Here is a 16,883-nt window from a genome sequence, read left to right as displayed (position 1 = left end):
GAGGCCCTGAGCGAAGGTCCATGTAGACTTGGGAAGGAGGAGGTTAGGAAGATTGACAAGGAATGGGAAGGAGTTCCTCCGATACAGGACAGATCCCCCTGATACAGGGTTCAAAGGCCACCCTTTTCCAGGGTGCTGACTAGAATAGCTTTACTGGATGGGAGCAGAAGATTGGAGTCGGGTTGTCCTGGGAAATGGGAAACATATTTGGGAGATGATTCTGGTCTCCGAGCAGAGTTGCTTAAGGAAGTCTACCAAGAAGCAGCTTCACTGCCATGGCCCTCTGTGCAACGCTCCCTTCATTGGCCTTCCCTTCACTCCTCAGATGAACGCCTCACAGCCGAGGAGATGGATGAGCAGAGGCGGCAGAACGTTGCCTATCAGTACCTGTGCCGGCTGGAGGAAGCCAAGCGGTGAGCAGAGGGACTGTCTCTTTCTGGTCTCCCTTTCCTACCCTGCCCACCCCAGGCACCTGCCCCCAAAGCAAATGCAAAAAGACAAGAGTCCATTCTGTGGGAAAGGGAGAGTTGAAACAGCAACATTTTTAAAAAAAGACTTTATTTTCTTTAGAGTAGTTTTAGGTTCACAGTAAAACTGAGAGGAAGATACAGAGATTTCCCATTTACCTCCTGCCCCCACACATGCCTGGCTTACCCCATTATCAACATCCCCCACAGGAGTGGTACATTTGTTACAATTGATGCACCTATACTGACATGACACATCATTATCACCCATAAGACCCGTTAGGACTTACTGTTGGTGTTGCGTATTCTATGGGTTTGGACAAATGTATAACGGCATGTATCCACCATTATGGTATCATACAGAATTCTCTCACTGCCTTAAAAGTTCTCTGTGTTCCACCTATTTCCCTCTCCCTCCTCTTTAACCCCTAGTAACCACGATCATCTTATCGTCTCCATAGTTTTGCCTTTTCCAGAATGTCATATTCTTGTAATCATAGAGTATGAAGCCTTTTCAGATTGGCTTCTTTTATTTAGTAATATGCATTTAAGGTTCCTCCATGTCTTTTCATGACTTCATAGCTCATTTCTTATTATCGATGAATAATATTCCACTGTCTGGATGTACCAGTTTATTAAACCATTCCCCTACTGAAGGACATCTTGGTTGCTTCCAAGTTTGGACAGTTATGATTAAAACTGTTATAAACATCTGTGTGCAGGTTTTTATGTGGACATAAGTGTCCACTACTTTGGTATGTATCAGGGAGCATGATTGCTGAATCATATGGAAAGAGTATGCTTAGTTTAAGAAACCACTAAACTGTCTTCCAAAGTGGCTGTACCATTTTGCATTCCCACCAGCAATGAATGAGCATTCCTATTGCTCCACATTCTTGCCTGCAATTGGTGTTGTCAGTGTTCCAGATTTTGGCCATTTAATAGTTGTATGTTGATATCTCATAATTTGTTTTAAAAAAGAAAAATGTAGGGATTAGCATACCCTTTTAATTTGTTTTTAAATATTTTTAAGGTTTAAAAGCATTTGAAATTTGTAATTCCTAGTGGGAAAACATTACCTGAATGAATATCCTGTTGGCTAACCACTAAAATGTTAAGGCTGCATTTGGGGCAGAGGGATAGGGATTCTCTTCAAAGCACACAGTTTTCTTCATGAGAAGGTCAGAGGTACACATGTTTGTATTATTGCGACATCCATTGGATAATCTGAGTTGCTTTTCCTTCAGCAAGGGCTTTATTTTTAACATTTCTTTTCTAAAAATATATTTTTATTGATTTCAGAGAGGAAGGGGGGGGGAGAGAGAGAGAGAGAGAGAGAGAGAGAGAGAGATCAATGATGAGAGAGAATCATTGATCGGCTTCCTCCTGCATATCCCTCATTGGGGATTGAGCCTGCAACCCAGGTATGTACCCTTGACTGGAATCAAACCTGGGACCCTTCAGTCCACAGGCTGATGCTCTATCCATTGAGCCAAACCAGCTAGGGCGTGCTTTATTTTTTAGATGGGAATTACACTTGACCTCCAAATTTGGCTGACAGTTTACTGATGAGATTCATAACTTTTGGGTTGCTCTCATACTCTGACATATTTGTCAGGCTCTGGGCTACATCCTGGAAGTCCAGTATAACTTCGAATCCTGTATGGCTGTAAGAACCTCTGGATCACTAAGAATTTCATTGATGTCAGGCATTCCTGCCAGTACAGGCATGCCCCCTCCCATTCCATTCCCCCAGGAAAGCCACCTGGAAAAGAGCTATACTGACCTTCTAATTGTGATCTGCCTTCTTTCCTCTGGGCTCTCTCGTGCTTTTCTCGAGCCTTCTTAACCCTTTCCATTCTTTCTTTGATCTCTTGCCCTTCAGTTTCTTTGATGTTCTGCAATTTTCTGTGCCCTTGGTTGAACTTCTTTCAGCATTGCACTAGCATCTTTGTTGTAATCCAGTTTACACACAAGGGCAAATCATGGGCTGCTGCTTCCCATGGCCCAGAAGTCTGTGTGGTTTCCCCTGCTACTTGTAAGGCAGAGCTGAATCAGGATTTATTTTAATAGCTATGTCAGTCTCAGATGGCAGCATTTGGCTTCTGTAACTTGATAAAGACACCAGCTGCCTTGGCATTTAGAATGGCCAAGTGAGGATTCAGCTTGATGGCATCTGTGAACAAGTCATTGGCTTTCTGTAGTTCACCATCATTTAGGGCAGTGGTTCTCAACCTTCCTGATGCCGCGACCCTTTAATACAGTTCCTCATGTTGTGGTGACCCCCAGCCATAAAATTATTTTCATTGCTACTTCATAACTGTAATTTTGCTACTGTTATGAATCGTCATGTAAATATCTGATATGCAGGATGTATTTTCATTGTTACAAATTGAACATAATTAAAGCATAGTGATTAATCACAAAAACAATATGTAATTATATATGTGTTTTCCGATGGTCTTAGGCGACCCCTGTGAAAGGGTCGTTCAACTCCCAAAGGGGTCGCAACCCACAGGTTGAGAATTGCTAATTTAGAGCATCAGTGGCAGCCACTTTTTTTTTTGTCTGATCCATCATCTCCTGAGTTATCTTTACATTTTCATCTCCAATTTCTTGAGGGGCAACAGTGTCTGGTTCAGTCACATCTTCATTGTCAATTTCAGGTCACTTTCGTCACTTGATGGTTCCTCTGTCTTTATGTTTTCCTCCACCTTCTTACTATTTTTCTTCCTTGATATTTCTTCTGAGTTAGTTTTATGAGTAGCAGGTGGTATTTCATCCCTCATGCTCTTCACCCACTCCTTTAGGAAGCATATTTCCTCGTTGTGTAGAATGCTCAGATCCTGTTACACATTGTCATGAAGGACTGAAACGGGGTGCAGTGCGGTGGGGGTGGCCCATGCTTGGAAAGTTTCGGGAGGCAGCCATTGTGGCTGAGGCTATGGCCCAGTTCCAGGCTAGATAGAAGGGGTTGACTGCCTCGAAGCAGAACCTCATCATTGTTTTAATTTGCATTTCCCTGATGACATGTGAAGTGGAGCATCTTTTCGTATGCTTATTTGCCATCTGTATATCTTTGGTGAGGTGTCTGTTAAGGTGGCACATTTTTAAATCAGGTTGTTTGTTTTCTTACTGGGTTTAAATATCTTGGATAACAATCCTTTATTGGAGGCATGTTTTGCAGATATTTTCTCCCAGTCTATGGCTTGTCTTCTCATTCTCTTGACATTGTCTATTGTAGAGCAGAAGATTTATTTTGGTTTTTTATTTTTTTTTAATATATTTTTATTGGATTTCAGAGAGAAGAAGAGAGAAGGAAAGAGAGACAGAAACATCAATGAGAGAGAAACATTGATCGTTTTCTGACTCCAAGGGCTGTGACCTTTGTGAACCTCTGGGCTGCTCCCCTTCCTTCAACCCTGGGTGTTCCCCACTACCCTCACCATCATCAAAGCTGGGTTATGGGCTGTGTAGATCTTTCAGGCAGACCTGACCTTTCTGTACCTGGGTTCTCCTAGAGCAGTGATGGTGAACCTTTTGAGCTCGGCGTGTCAGCATTTTGAAAAACCCTAACTTAACTCTGGTGCCGTGTCACATATAGAAATTTTTTGATATTTGCAACCATAGTAAAACAAAGTCCTATATTTTTGATAGTTATATATTTAAATGCCATTTAACAAAGAAAAATCAACCAAAAAAAATGAGTGTCATAGGTTCGCCATCACTGTCCTAGAACGTGCAGAATGAGACAAGAGAGCAAATTCAATTTGGTTCACCAGTCAGATGCATAGCCAGATTGATGAGGGGTTATATCATGTAAGAGATAAGAGCCTGTTTAAGCCCCACCGAAGGTGAGCAGGTTTAGGATCTGTCAGGGGAGATTTTCTGGGGTCGGTGGGGGCTGAGGATTGGCCAGTGCAGGTGTGTGCGGCAGCGTGGGAGAAGGTGGGAACAGCCAGGCAATGGGCAAAGGGGAATTGGAAGTAGAGCAGCAACAGGAGGCAGGGGAGGCAGAGGCTGCTTAGAGGAGAGGCAGGGAAGGGCCTGTGGGTAGAATGAACTGCGTGGGCTGAAGAGCAGGTGAGAAGGTGCTCTCGTGCTCTTGTGCCCTCAGCTGGATGGAAGCCTGCCTGAAGGAGGAGCTTCCTCCCCCCGTGGAGCTGGAGGAGAACCTCCGGAATGGAGTGCTGCTGGCCAAGCTGGGCCACCGTTTTGCACCCTCGGTGGTTCCCTTGAAGAAGATCTATGATATGGAGCAACTGCGGTACCAGGTGAGGAATAGAGGTCTCCACCTTCTACCTTGTTCCTCTCAAATTGCTCCTTAAAGCTGTGAGCGTACAGTGACCATATAACTTACTGTCCAAACCTGGATACTTTTGAGGATGAAAAGAGTGCTACTGATCATTGCGCTGGGACAACAGGTTTCAGTTGACGTCTCCCAGTCAGGCAGCGTACATTGTCCCTAGCAAGGGACGCTTGATAGGTGGGCTTTGAGATACCCCCTCGTATGAGCATTTCCAAGAAGACTTTTCTACCTGCAGTTTGTGTACATTCAGAGGCTTGTGTGCTTTGCCACCTGGAGGTACTTCCCAGGGGGCACCCTGCTCCCTGCCCGTGCCCTGGCTAGCCCAGCCTGCCTCCTTCCCATCCCAGTTCTGCACTCCCTTTCGTAGGAAGCCTTATAAGGCGGTTAACCCCATCCCTGTGCCATTCTTCTCAAATACCCCTCAGGTCACCCATTCCTGGTGATTTCTGTTGCTCTGTGTGGGAAGGTGGGGCAGGGACCTCTGGCTCCTCCAGCCACTTGACTCTCCAAGCTGTGGTCTGAGCTCTGCTCATAGGGAACTCTGACAGCTGTGGAAATGTATTCTCTTCTCTTTTTTTTTTTTCCCCCCTTTCAGGCAACTGGCTTGCATTTCCGTCACACAGACAACATCAACTTTTGGCTCTCTGCAATAGCCCACATCGGTCTGCCTTCGGTAACACTGGGCCTCAAGATTGGGGTTCATCCTTACTATTCACCAGCGCCCCCCCAACCCTCACCATGCATATACACTTTATCTCCCTGGGGCCCTTTAGCCTTCATCTCCCTGTGTTTTCTTTTTAAAATATATTTTTATTGATTTCAGAGAGGAAGGGAGAAGGAGAGAGAGAGAGAGAAACATCAATGATGACAGAATCATTGATGGGCTGCCTCCTGCGCACCCCCTTCTGGGGATCGAGCCCGCCACCTGGGCGTGCGCCCTGACCAGGAATCCAACCGTGACCTCCTGGTTCATAGATTGATGCTCAACCACTGAGCCACGTCGGCCAGTCTCCCTGTGTTTTCTAAACTAACGTAATCTAAGACTGTAAGGTCCTTGGGGCTGTGTGTCTGTGACTGGGTCTTGGCTTAGAATGTGTCCCTATTGCCCTTTACACTGGGCTCACTGTTAATGGTTGGGGAGACTGGCCTAGAAGCCCCAGGCAATAAAGGAGCACACAGCCAGGTCGGAGAGGAAGACCCATTCCTCAGCCCCCTCTCTCCACCTCTGGTGGTGCTCAGAGGTCCCCAGTGGCAGTAACTGCTAGTTTCCCCTCCAGACCTTCTTCCCAGAGACCACGGACATCTATGACAAGAAGAACATGCCCCGAGTGGTCTACTGCATCCATGCACTCAGGTGAGAGACCTCAGACATCTGTCAACCAACAACTGACCGCAACAAATGCTATAGCAGGAAGGATGGAGGGTAGGCCACAGGGAGCACATCTCAGGAGAGTAAGGTTTTAGGTTTGTGTGTTTGTGTTTAGATTTATGTGCATGTTTGTGAGACACTTACGCATGACCTGTGTGGGTGAAGGAAAAGAGCATCCAGGCAAAGGCCTTCAGCTGGTGACTGGGGTACACAAGACCCATCAAGAGCAACTTGGTGTGAATGGTGAAGGCTGTTTGGTTCTGTACACAGCCAGCCATCAGCAGCCCGTTGGCTAAATCGTAGAACGTGATGGGCCAGTGCCTGTGTCCCGCCTGTCATCGCTTCCTGAGTTCATTTCCCATGTCCTTTCAAGCCTCTGGGCCTGAACTCAGTGGGTCTCTTCATTATGCTCTTCCCACTCTCCATCTCCATCCGGTGACCCGCTATTGCAGTGCGCCCTTATCTGTGAAGCCTTCCCAACCCCCAGATCTCCACAGCATCTTGTTAACCTTTCATAGCACTTGCCTTGGGCTGACTTCCAACAACCTCTTCCTGTGGATTGGGGGTGACTTGAGGACAAGCATTGAGTGGTCTTCATCTCCAGGTCCCCTGCCAGTCCATAGTGGGCAGCATGTCAAAATGAATAGGCTCCAATGCTTTCATTCTTTCCCAGTCTCTTCCTCTTCCGGCTGGGATTGGCCCCTCAGATCCATGATCTATACGGGAAAGTGAAATTCACAGGTAAGCCCAGTTCCTTCCTCAACCACCATGGTTCCGGGCCAGCTCCTGGCGGTTCCGGGCCGGCTCCTGGGGGTTCTGGGCCAGCTCCTGGCGGTTCCGGGCCGGCTCCTGGGGGTTCTGGGCCAGCTCCTGGGGTGTCCGGGACGGCTCCTAGGGGTTCCGGGCCGGCTCCTGGGGGTTCTGGGCCGGCTCCTGGGGTGTCCGGGACGGCTCCTGGGGGTTCTGGGCCAGCTCCTGGGGGTTCTGGGCCTGATGAAGGACACTGTGGTATCATTGCAGCTGAGGAACTCAGCAACATGGCCTCTGAACTTGCCAAATACGGCCTTCAGCTGCCTGCCTTCAGCAAAATCGGGGGCATCCTGGCCAATGAGCTCTCAGTGGATGAGGCTGCAGGTAGGGACTGGGCTCGGCTCTCCTAAGGGCAGGCTCAGTGAGAACGGGAGGACCCTGAGCCTCACAGCTCTCGGGTGGATTCCGGATCCCTCTCATCCTGGTTTGCCTGGCCCTTGTGGATGGAAAAGGGATGATGTCAGAGTAGCTTGCAGCTGGGCTGGGTGTGTTCTGGCCTCCTGACCTTGTTTCCGTGCCCCCTACCAGTCCATGCAGCTGTTCTTGCTATCAATGAGGCAGTAGAGCGAGGGGTGGTCGAGGACACCCTGGCTGCCTTGCAGAATCCCTGTGCTCTGCTGGGGAATCTTCGAGAGCCTTTGGCAGTCATCTACCAGGAGCTGCTGGCCCAGGCCAAGATGGAGAAGGCTGCCAATGCCAGGAACTGCGTAAGGAGGAGCCTTGGAACGCAGGGGCTAAAAAGCTGGGTGGCTTAGAAAGCCCGAGTGAAACCAGGACTCCTGTGTGTGCTGTTTCTAGGTTCCAAAGTTGCTTAGAGAAACTAACTTGTCAGTTATTGTAGAGAAATAGGAGAGGAACTTGAGAGAATAATGAGAATTCAGAAGATAAGATAGGAGAAGAGGTTTGGGGGGTGAGGGGGGAGATGGATCTTCAGTGAGGGCTGAGAGACTCTGGAATGTAGAATTGAATGAGATTGGCCTGGGGGTTCCAAAGGTTGGTTTGACTTAACTGTGTCAGTGCCAGAGGGTTGGACCCCACAATTTCCCCAGATTCCTCCCTACCAGGTTGACTTTTAGCCTTGGGAAGGCCCCCAGAAGAAGAAATAGGTATAGACAGGGAGGAAGGAGGAGGAGAAAATGGAATTGGCTTTCCCAGGTTCCGCTTTCAATGTAGTATTTGCAGGATGATGGAGAAAGCCAGGACATCTATGACCGTTACCTAACTCAGGCGGAAATCCAGGGCAACATCAACCATGTCAATGGTAAGAGAGACAGGCCGGGAGGGCCGTGGGGGAGTGCTCTCGGGGTAAGCTCCTGCCCTGGGAGGTTTGGGATGGTTCTCAGGCCCGAAGGCCCTATGGCCTCACTGGGACCAGCTCTTATCTCAGGGAAAGATCAAAGTCAAGGCAGTGTGCTCTACTTCACCGCTATCAGTATCTTTAGGGGGGCTTCTGTTGGAATGAGATTCATAGAGAGGACCATGGGGTCCTTCAAGGAGGGGATGTGGAGCATGGATGGGGAGGAGAAGATCAGGGCAGGAGGGGTGGGCTCAAGGTCTGGGGTGAGGACATGGAAAAGGGAAAAGCTGTGCAGATCAAGCTGCAGAATTTGGGCTGGATTAGTTGGGCCCCAGGAACTCAGGGAGCAGGAGTGGGGGTAACTGGGCCAGCAGGAAGAGGGCAGACTTCTAGGGCTGGGCTGGGGATGGTGGCAGGGCCTTTCCCACACTGTCCATTATGGAGTCCTGTCTTTTCAGTCCGTGGGGCCCTAGAAGTTGTTGATGATGCCCTGGAACGGCAGAGCCCTGAGGCCTTACTTGAGGCCCTTCAAGACCCTGTGCTGGCCCTGCGAGGAGTGAGGAGGGATTTTGCAGGCTGGTACCTGGACCAGCTGAGCTCAGACAGAGAGCAGAAAGCACAGGTCAGGCTCCGTCTATCACCTGCTACTTCCTCTGTCTGACTGTAGGATGGGGAGGGCCTCATACTTAGGTGTCACCTCTGTCAATTCTTTGTATCCAGTAAGTGCTGACTACATGTTTAAATGGGTAAGCCACCCCAAAGCTTAATGGACTAGACCAGTGGTTCTCAACCTTCTGGCCCTTTAAATACAGTTCCTCATGCTGTGACCCACCCATAAAATTATTTTCGTTGCTACTTCATAACTGTAATGTTGCTACTGTTATGAATCGTAACGTAAATATCTGGTATGCAGGATGGTCTTGGGCAACCCCTGTGAACGGGTCGTTCGACCGCCAAAGGGGTCGCGACCCACAGGTTGAGAACCGCTGGACTAGACTGATCAGGTTCTGTTCTCTGATCATCTCCAAGTGATGGGGGACCTAGAGCAGTTCAATAGGTAGCATTGGGCTCCCTGATTGCTGAATTGGGACCTCAATTTAGTACTCTCATTGTCAATGCTGTTGACTTTCTCCCTGACACTATTTATATTTGTGTTACCAGTGTTGTTACTTCAGATGTTTGCTGGGTAATAAATTGCCAAAGGTTAGAGATGGGTTAATAGGTATGGGTGGGCCAGGCTAGTCTACCTAAATGGGAGCGGTGGCATTGACGATGGGTGACTGGGTGGATCTGGGAGCTCATGCTGACAGCTCCTAAAGCGTGTTCATGGCTCCTGGAGGACTCTTTCTACTGCATCTCTTCCTTTTCCAGGAGCTGGGCCTGGTGGGGCTTCTGGAAAAGGAGGAGATTCAAGCTGGTGTGGCTGCTGCCAACATGAAGGGTGATCAGGAACAAGCCAGTAAGTCCTCTCCAGGCTGAGGTCTGGCCTGCATGTATCACAGGCTCTTGGAGGAGAATCTCACCCTTTGCCAGTTTCAGTAGTGCAGGGCAAACTGCTGCCCGGTTTTCCATCCTGGCAAGGGACTCCTGTCTCCTCTCACATTGTGTGCCCTATTCCTGGCTGCCGGGAGGGACCCGACAGATAAGTTCATTAAGGCCTCAGACATAATGACAGTACTGCACCCGGCTGTCCTCCTAGGGTAGGCAGTTTCCTTCTAGGCACTTCCCCTTTATTTTGACAGTTTCAACTTGCTGTGGTTCCTTTGCCTTCTGAAATGTAGTGATCTCCCAGGTGCAATGACAGCAATGCACTGTGGGTATTTTTATTTTTCCCCAGTAGCTTGTGTGCTCCTTGATGCCAGTGCCCATAAGTCCCGGTGTTGCAAAGCTAAAACTACCTTGATGCACCATGGCTCCTTTTTTTTGCTTACTCCTGCCCTTTACAGCCCAGATGGCTCCACCTTGGAGCTGGTTTTTCATTCCTCTGTTTTGTCATCAGGATTTGATCCACCCTGGAACCCTTTGCCTAACCTCATTTTCGTTAGGCTCGTAGCCTCCTGTCAGTCTTATGCTCACCACCTAAAGGACTCACCTCTGTCATGACAACCACTCCGTGTTACCTGCTGAGCTACTCAACTTCTAGTCCTGACATATTGCTTCTTCCAGAGCCTCTTCTTAAAATGATCCAGCCCCCATTCCCTCTGAACCTTTAGAAACGCATTTTGAACCTAGCAGAAGAGTTCTTAAGAGTAGTTACAAAGCCATTACCCCTCAGAGATCCCCAGCAGAACCTAATTGGCCAGGAGAGTAGAAATGGCTCTGAATGGCCAGGCTGTGCATCTCTCTTCTTCCTCCCCTGCAGTGCTCCAGGCTGTGCGGAGGATCAACAAAGCCATCCAGAAGGGGGTGGCAGCTGACTCTATGAAGGAGCTGATGTGCCCTGAAGCCCAGCTGCCTCCTGTGTATGCCTTTGCCTCGGCTATGTACCAGCAGGAACTGGCTGTACTCCAGCGGCAGCAGCAGGGGGTAAGCCCCAGAAATGTGGGGTTTTGCTGCTGGGGGAATCAGGCAGTCAGCCCAGAGCACCCTCTGAGGCTACTCTTAGGGGCTAGTAGAGATTAGGGGAGGAAGGAGGGTGACCAGGCTTGCCCCCTGAGAGTAGTATAATAGTTACACTGAGCAAAAACTGTTTTACATACTCATTTAATCCTTCAAAGAAACTTATAAGGTAAGTATTATTTCCATTTTAGAGGAGGTGCAGAGAGATTTCAGTTGAGATGCAGAGGTTAAGTAACTTGCCCAATATGGGTGTAACTGGCAGTGCAGAATGAATGCTAAGCTGAATGTACTGGCAGCCCGTGCTTTTAGCAATTCTGCTGTCCCACTTCACCCCAGTCCATGTAGCTGCTCTGACAGTAGGGTGATAGGGCCCTTCCTTAGGGTGACAGGCTCTTCGCAGTTTGTTAGAGGGTCTAGGCAGAGACACAGGGAGGGAAGAGTAGATGATGTAAGTGGAATAGGACTTCAGACTAGGGAAATGGAGCGAGCAGAGCTAGTAAGTCTAGAAAGGCTTCCTGGACGAGAGGAAGAGAATCATACTCCCTGCCGGCTTTTATTTTATTTTTTATTTTATTATCATTTTTTTAAAATATATTTTATTGATTTTTTTTACAGAGAGGAAGGGAGAGAGATAGAGAGTTAGAAACATTGATGAGAGAGAAGCATTGATCAGCTGCTTCCTGCACACTTCCTACTGGGGATGTGCCCGCAACCAAAGTACATGCCCTTGACCGGAATCGAACCCGGGACCCTTCAGTCTGCAGGCCGACGCTCTATCCACTGAGCCAAACCAGTCAGGGCCCCCACAGGCTTTTATAGAGCATCGACTCCAGGCTTGACTCTCAGGAAGGGCACAGTCTCAGCACAGGAGACTATAGCCCAAGCATTAAATAAGGACTAAGGGAAAGCATAGTGACTAAGGTTGCGGACTTTCAAACCAGGCTGCCTGACTTCCATCTAGCTCTGCTACTTCCAGCCTCATGACCTTGGGCAAGTTATTTACCTTCTCTGTTTCTCAATTCCTATAGTAAATGGGGACAATGATATATTTCATGAGTTAATCTGTGCTTAGGAGTGAGCCTGGCATGTAAGTGTTAGCTATTATTATTATTATTATTATTATTATTCACAATATTCTGTTTGTAGAGGACAGGAGGGGTGCTCCAGACAGAGGGAAGAGCATAGCAGATGTTAAAAAAGGAGGAGGCCTGGGCAGGGAAGTGGGGCCAGGGCCTTTGGGGGGCGTGGTGCAGGGTGGAGGTGCCCACCGTGGCTTCCTGTCTGTGTGCCCGGGTCTCAGTGCAGTTTTCCATGTGTAGAAGGGACCCGAAAGGCGCTGGTGGAGCTGACCGGTTGAGTGTGGGCTCTGGAATCAGGCGGCTGGGTTAACTTACATTACTTGATTATGGGCTCATCCGGGAAATGGGGATATTAGTGATACCTACCTCCTGGCTTGTTATGAAAATTAAAGGATAATATGTGTGAAATACTTATACATTGAGCACATAGCATTCTCAAATATTAAGGATGATGGTTAGTGACTGGGGTGTGGGGAGAGACTGGGAGAGAGCAGAGTCTTGGGGGCAGGATGGCAGGTAGGCCCCCGACCTTCACCAGCCCTCCCCCTCTTGTAGGAGCTCGGCCAGGAGGAGCTCTTCGTGGCTGTGGAGATGCTGTCAGCTGTGGTCCTGATTAACCAGGCCCTAGAGGCCAGGGATGCCAGCGGCTTCTGGAGCAGCCTGGCGAGCCCCGCCACGGGCCTGGCTGAGGTGGAAGGCGAGAATGCTCAGCGGTGAGGAAGGGTCAGCCCCATGCTGAGAGGGAGGGAATGGAGGGCGTGCAGCCAAGACGCCAAGTTCTCCTTGGGGACTGGCCTTCTGCATGAAGGCCTATTCTTCCTAGGAGTCGGTGGGGCACCGTCATTCCCCTTCCCTCCACTTAGCCACTCTTGCATCGCAAAGATGTGAGTGCCTGCTCGTGTGCCACATACTGTTCTACGTGCTGGGAAACGAAGTTTTGCTCTCCTCACATTTACATGTTAGTCGGGGGAGACAAACGAAAAACAAACACGTCAGACGATTGGAAGAGAAGAGCGGTGGTGGAAATAAAACAGGACACTAGGGGTAAAGGTGGGGATGTGGGAGGGGCGGTTTGTCTGTTTCACAGAGTGTGGTTCTGGGAGGCCTCCTTGGTAAGGGGGTCATTTTGAGAGGGACCTACAGGGCATGAGTGAGACTATTGGGGCACAGGCCCGAGAGGGGCACGTGGTTTGTCCAGAGCACACCAGGAAGCCACCTGCAGAGGAGCGTGAGCACAGGAGAATGGTGGGAGAGGGAGTCGCAGAGGCCAGCTCAGTAGAAGTGGTCCAGTGGTCGAGCATCAACCTATGAACCAGGAGGTCACAGTTTGATTCCCAGTCAGGGCACATGCCTGGTTGTGAGCTCGATCCCCAGGAGGCAGGCGATCAGTGATCATCTCTTATCATTGATGTTTCTGTCTCTTTCTCCCTCTCCCTTTCTCTCTGAAATCAATAAAAATATATTAAAAATAAATAAATAACAAATAAAAAGTAGCAGAGGCCAGACAACTAGCTCTGGCTTTTACTTCAGTGAGGAAGGAAGCCAGAGGAGGGTTTTGAGTGAGGAGGGAGGTGATTTGGATCCTCTGGCTGCTGTGCTGAGAATGGACTATAGGTTAGAAGGGGAGAAGCTGGGAGACCTGTTAGACATCTGTTGGAGTGATCCAAGCAGAGGCGACGGAGGCTTGGCCTAGGGCAGTAGCAGTGGAAGTGGTGAAAAGGAACCAGATTTTATTTATATTTATATATATATATATATATATATATATATAAAGTTGAACTGCATATGTAGTGGGTATGGGATGTGAGAGAGGGTGGATTCATATGACTCCCAGATTTTTGGCCTGTGAGGTTGAAGCGAATATTTTCTGAGATGGGAAGGACTGTGGGATACACAAGTTGAGCAGGGGGATCAGGAGGTCAGGTGCGAGCTGTGGGATTTGAGGTGCTTATCGGGCATTCACATGGACATGCCAAGGAGGCAGCTGGGATTTATGCATGGGCTTCAGGTGTGCTCTGGGGAGTTATTAGAATCTGGTGTTTCAAGCCATGAGATGAGAGGAGATCACCAAGGGAGAAAGGAGGGCAAGAGGCTGAGCCTGGGGATACTCCAGTGTTTAGAGGTCACGGAGGGGCCAGCAGAGGAGGCTTAGAAAGAACAGCCGGTGAAGAGAGACGAGAACCAAGAGACTGATAACCTGGACGCCAGGTGAGGGACGTCGTTCAGGATTTTCCCCTGATTCTGGCTGATGATGCCCTTGTTGCTCACCCTGCTGCCAGTTACTTTGATGCTCTGGTAAAGCTGCGACAGGAGCGTGGAGTGAATGGGGCCTTCTTGAGCTGGAACGACTTGCAGGCCACTGTGAGCCAGGTCAACGCACAGGTCCAGGAAGAGACTGATCGTACGTGGAGTCTGGGGCTGGGGGAGGGTGGCCCGCTGTGGAGAGCCCCGTCTCTTAGCCATCAGTCTGGGCCCTCTGCCCACCCAGATCTCTTTCCCAGAGGTCCTCGCGGTCAGTCTCATCAATGAGGCTCTGAACCAGGACAGCCCTGAGAAGACCTTATCCGCCTTGCTGCTTCCCTCAGCTGGCCTGGAAAATGTCAGCCTCCCTGTCGCCCCTCGGTACCATCTCCTCCTAGTGGCAGCCAAAAGGCAGAAGGCCCAGGTGAGGTTTGGGCTGTCTGGGTTGGTCATCAGAGCAGGAAGAATATCCCTTGCGGGTAGGACTGTGGCCAGTATGCATCATTGGAGAGCCCCAGCTTGATGGACAGTCCCTTCTGGGGAGAGGGGTAGGAAGGGTGTGAGCTGGCCATGGGAGAAGATGGCCCCTTGGCCAGGGCACGGGCAGAGCTCTGGTTGCCAGCACAGGGCAGTGGGGTTTTGTGCATGGGAAGAGCACAGGCCTGGGAGCCAGAGAACTGGGTTAGACATGTCCTTCTCTGACATTAGTGGCCATGTGACCTCTAGCAAATCTCTAATGTCTCTGAGCTCCACTTATCCTCCTATATAATAAAGAGCTAATATGCTAATTAGACTGAACAGCCGAACGACCTTCCGAACGAAGCTGGGGCTGCGAGGGCCAAGCCCCTTGCATGAATTTTGTGCATCGGGCCTCTAGTTCATCTATAAAATACTACATGCCCTGGTCCTACGTACCTCCTGGATTGGGGTAAAAATAAAATGAATTGAAGAATGTGTGTGGCACATGTAACCTTTCTACTACTTTGTGTGGTAGAGAAGGTTGGGAAGGAGAAGGTAAAGGTTGGGATCAGATGGGCCTATGAAGGTATGAAGTAGGGAAATGGGGAGTAGGGCAGGCAGGTGGAGTCTCCAGTGTTGCCTCTCTCGGGACATGGCTCAGGCACAAAGGCAGGGAAGTGAGTTGTTGACAGGGTGGTGGATACTGAGGTAATTGTAAGGGAGTTCTGGGGATGCTGTGGCTGAGCTGAGATGATGGGCAAGCCTGAAAACAGGTAGGAAGAAACCTGAGGGCAGCAGTCCCAGAGAGCACAGGCCATCCCTAAGCAGGGCCGGAGGAGAGGAGAGGAGACTCCTGTCCCCGTGGCTCCCGATGTCAGCCTGCAGTTGGGTTCCCCTGGGCGGCTAAACCTGGGAACCAGAGAGACCACCTGGGCTCTTCTGTCTCTCCATTTTCCAGGGGACTAGAGATCCTGGAGCTGTGCTGTGGCTGGAAGAGATCCGCCAGGAAGTGGCCAGAGCCAACCAGGACACAAACACGGCTCAGAGGAGTAAATGGGCTGGGCAGGGGCAGCAGGGTGGAGGGGAGGGAAGCAGCTGTGAGCTCGGCAGGAGCGCAGATAAGCAGGGCCTCCCCAGTCACCTCCATCTCCCTCCCAAACTCTTTGGGGAAGTGGGCTGGAATCGGAGCAGAAGGGTTGCTGCTTGGACCATAGGATGGATTTCCCAGCAGTCACTGGGCAGGGCAGCCTCAGGGGTTGAGAGCGCATTGTCTCCCCACTGCCTCCTCCTATGTGGGCACTTTCCCCCACGATGTGAGCATGTGAAATCAGGTGGGGGCCAAAAATGTGCCCTATTTGCTATTGTACCATTCGGCTCTGGCTGGAGAACGTTTAGTCTTGAGTGTAGAGAAGTCTTGGTTTTGAGGAAAAGGAGGCAGGATCAGTGCAAATAGACACAAACATGTTCGTTCTCAGTGTCTGGAGTCCCTTGTCCATCTGTCTGTGAGTGACCGGAAGGCAGGTGCTGCATCAACCACCTCCACCTCTTGGACTTTATTTTCTTCCTGAGAAACTGTCCTGGGGTTCTGTGCCCATATCCTGGCCTTGACCTTCTGTGCCAGCCCACCCCACGCTGCCTCTCCAGGAGGCCTTCCGGACTGCGGTCTTTTCTTCAAGCACAGCTGCAAGCTGCTGCTTTCCTTGTCTGCATCCATCCTGGGATAGTCCCTGTCTCCATCACACGGGTGTTTTTGTGTCTTCCTCCGAATCCCTGACCGGTGGACAGGACAGGGCCCGTGGGGAGGCCTCGGGGAAGGATTGACAGCTCCTTTCTGCTGCCCCTGCCAGTGGCTCTTGGTGTGGCCGCCATCAATCAGGCCATCAAGGAGGGCAAAGCAGACCAGACAGAGCGGGTGCTGAGGAACCCCAATGTGGCCCTCCGCGGGGTGGTTCCTGACTGTGCTGCCGGCTACCAGCGAGTCCTGGAAGGTGCCATGGCCAAGAAGAGGCGCCCAGGTACTGGCTCTAGCCTGACCCCCATCCTCAGCCTGCCTCGGCCGCCTCTTGCCTCCACCGACCCTTCTCTGCTTACGTGGCTTCTGCTTAGGGGACACAGCCTTCTGGGTTCAACATGACATGAAGGATGGCACCGCCTACTACTTCCACCTACAGACCTTCCAGGGGACCTGGGAGCGACCCCGTGGCTGCTGCCTCAACACCTCCCACCTGACTCGGGAGGAGATCCAGGTTGGCAGGGCCCCTGCGAGGGAGGGGGCCATGGATGAGGGACCCGC

The 16,883-nt window shown here is 50.3% G+C and overlaps 1 protein-coding gene and 1 pseudogene across 2 annotated transcripts in view; one reads left to right on the top strand and one right to left on the bottom strand.

The window, feature by feature from the left end:
* Positions 1–16,883, top strand: part of IQGAP3 (IQ motif containing GTPase activating protein 3) — a 40,297-nt gene that overhangs the window by 3,249 nt on the left and 20,165 nt on the right. Inside the window, exons 2-18 of the mRNA XM_081112865.1 lie at positions 326–413; positions 4,585–4,741; positions 5,372–5,449; positions 6,054–6,130; positions 6,819–6,886; positions 7,166–7,279; positions 7,484–7,662; positions 8,138–8,216; positions 8,711–8,874; positions 9,624–9,711; positions 10,615–10,778; positions 12,446–12,603; positions 14,170–14,291; positions 14,392–14,555; positions 15,549–15,639; positions 16,438–16,605; positions 16,697–16,836. Of these exons, the coding sequence (XP_080968991.1) occupies positions 326–413; positions 4,585–4,741; positions 5,372–5,449; positions 6,054–6,130; positions 6,819–6,886; positions 7,166–7,279; positions 7,484–7,662; positions 8,138–8,216; positions 8,711–8,874; positions 9,624–9,711; positions 10,615–10,778; positions 12,446–12,603; positions 14,170–14,291; positions 14,392–14,555; positions 15,549–15,639; positions 16,438–16,605; positions 16,697–16,836 (2,099 nt within the window). The remainder of the gene's footprint in view (positions 1–325; positions 414–4,584; positions 4,742–5,371; positions 5,450–6,053; positions 6,131–6,818; positions 6,887–7,165; positions 7,280–7,483; positions 7,663–8,137; positions 8,217–8,710; positions 8,875–9,623; positions 9,712–10,614; positions 10,779–12,445; positions 12,604–14,169; positions 14,292–14,391; positions 14,556–15,548; positions 15,640–16,437; positions 16,606–16,696; positions 16,837–16,883) is intronic.
* Positions 1,999–3,324, bottom strand: LOC308534652 (hsc70-interacting protein-like; annotated as a pseudogene). The gene is made up of 2 exons: positions 3,024–3,324; positions 1,999–2,706 (listed from the first exon to the last, which is right to left on the bottom strand). The product of its transcript is annotated as a hsc70-interacting protein-like (transcript).

Source organism: Myotis nattereri (assembly GCF_964212035.1).
Source record: "Myotis nattereri genome assembly, chromosome: 18".
Classification (NCBI taxonomy): domain Eukaryota; kingdom Metazoa; phylum Chordata; class Mammalia; order Chiroptera; family Vespertilionidae; genus Myotis; species Myotis nattereri.
The sequence above is the reverse complement of the archived record's forward strand: the minus strand, read 5'-3'. Positions and strand labels throughout refer to the sequence as shown.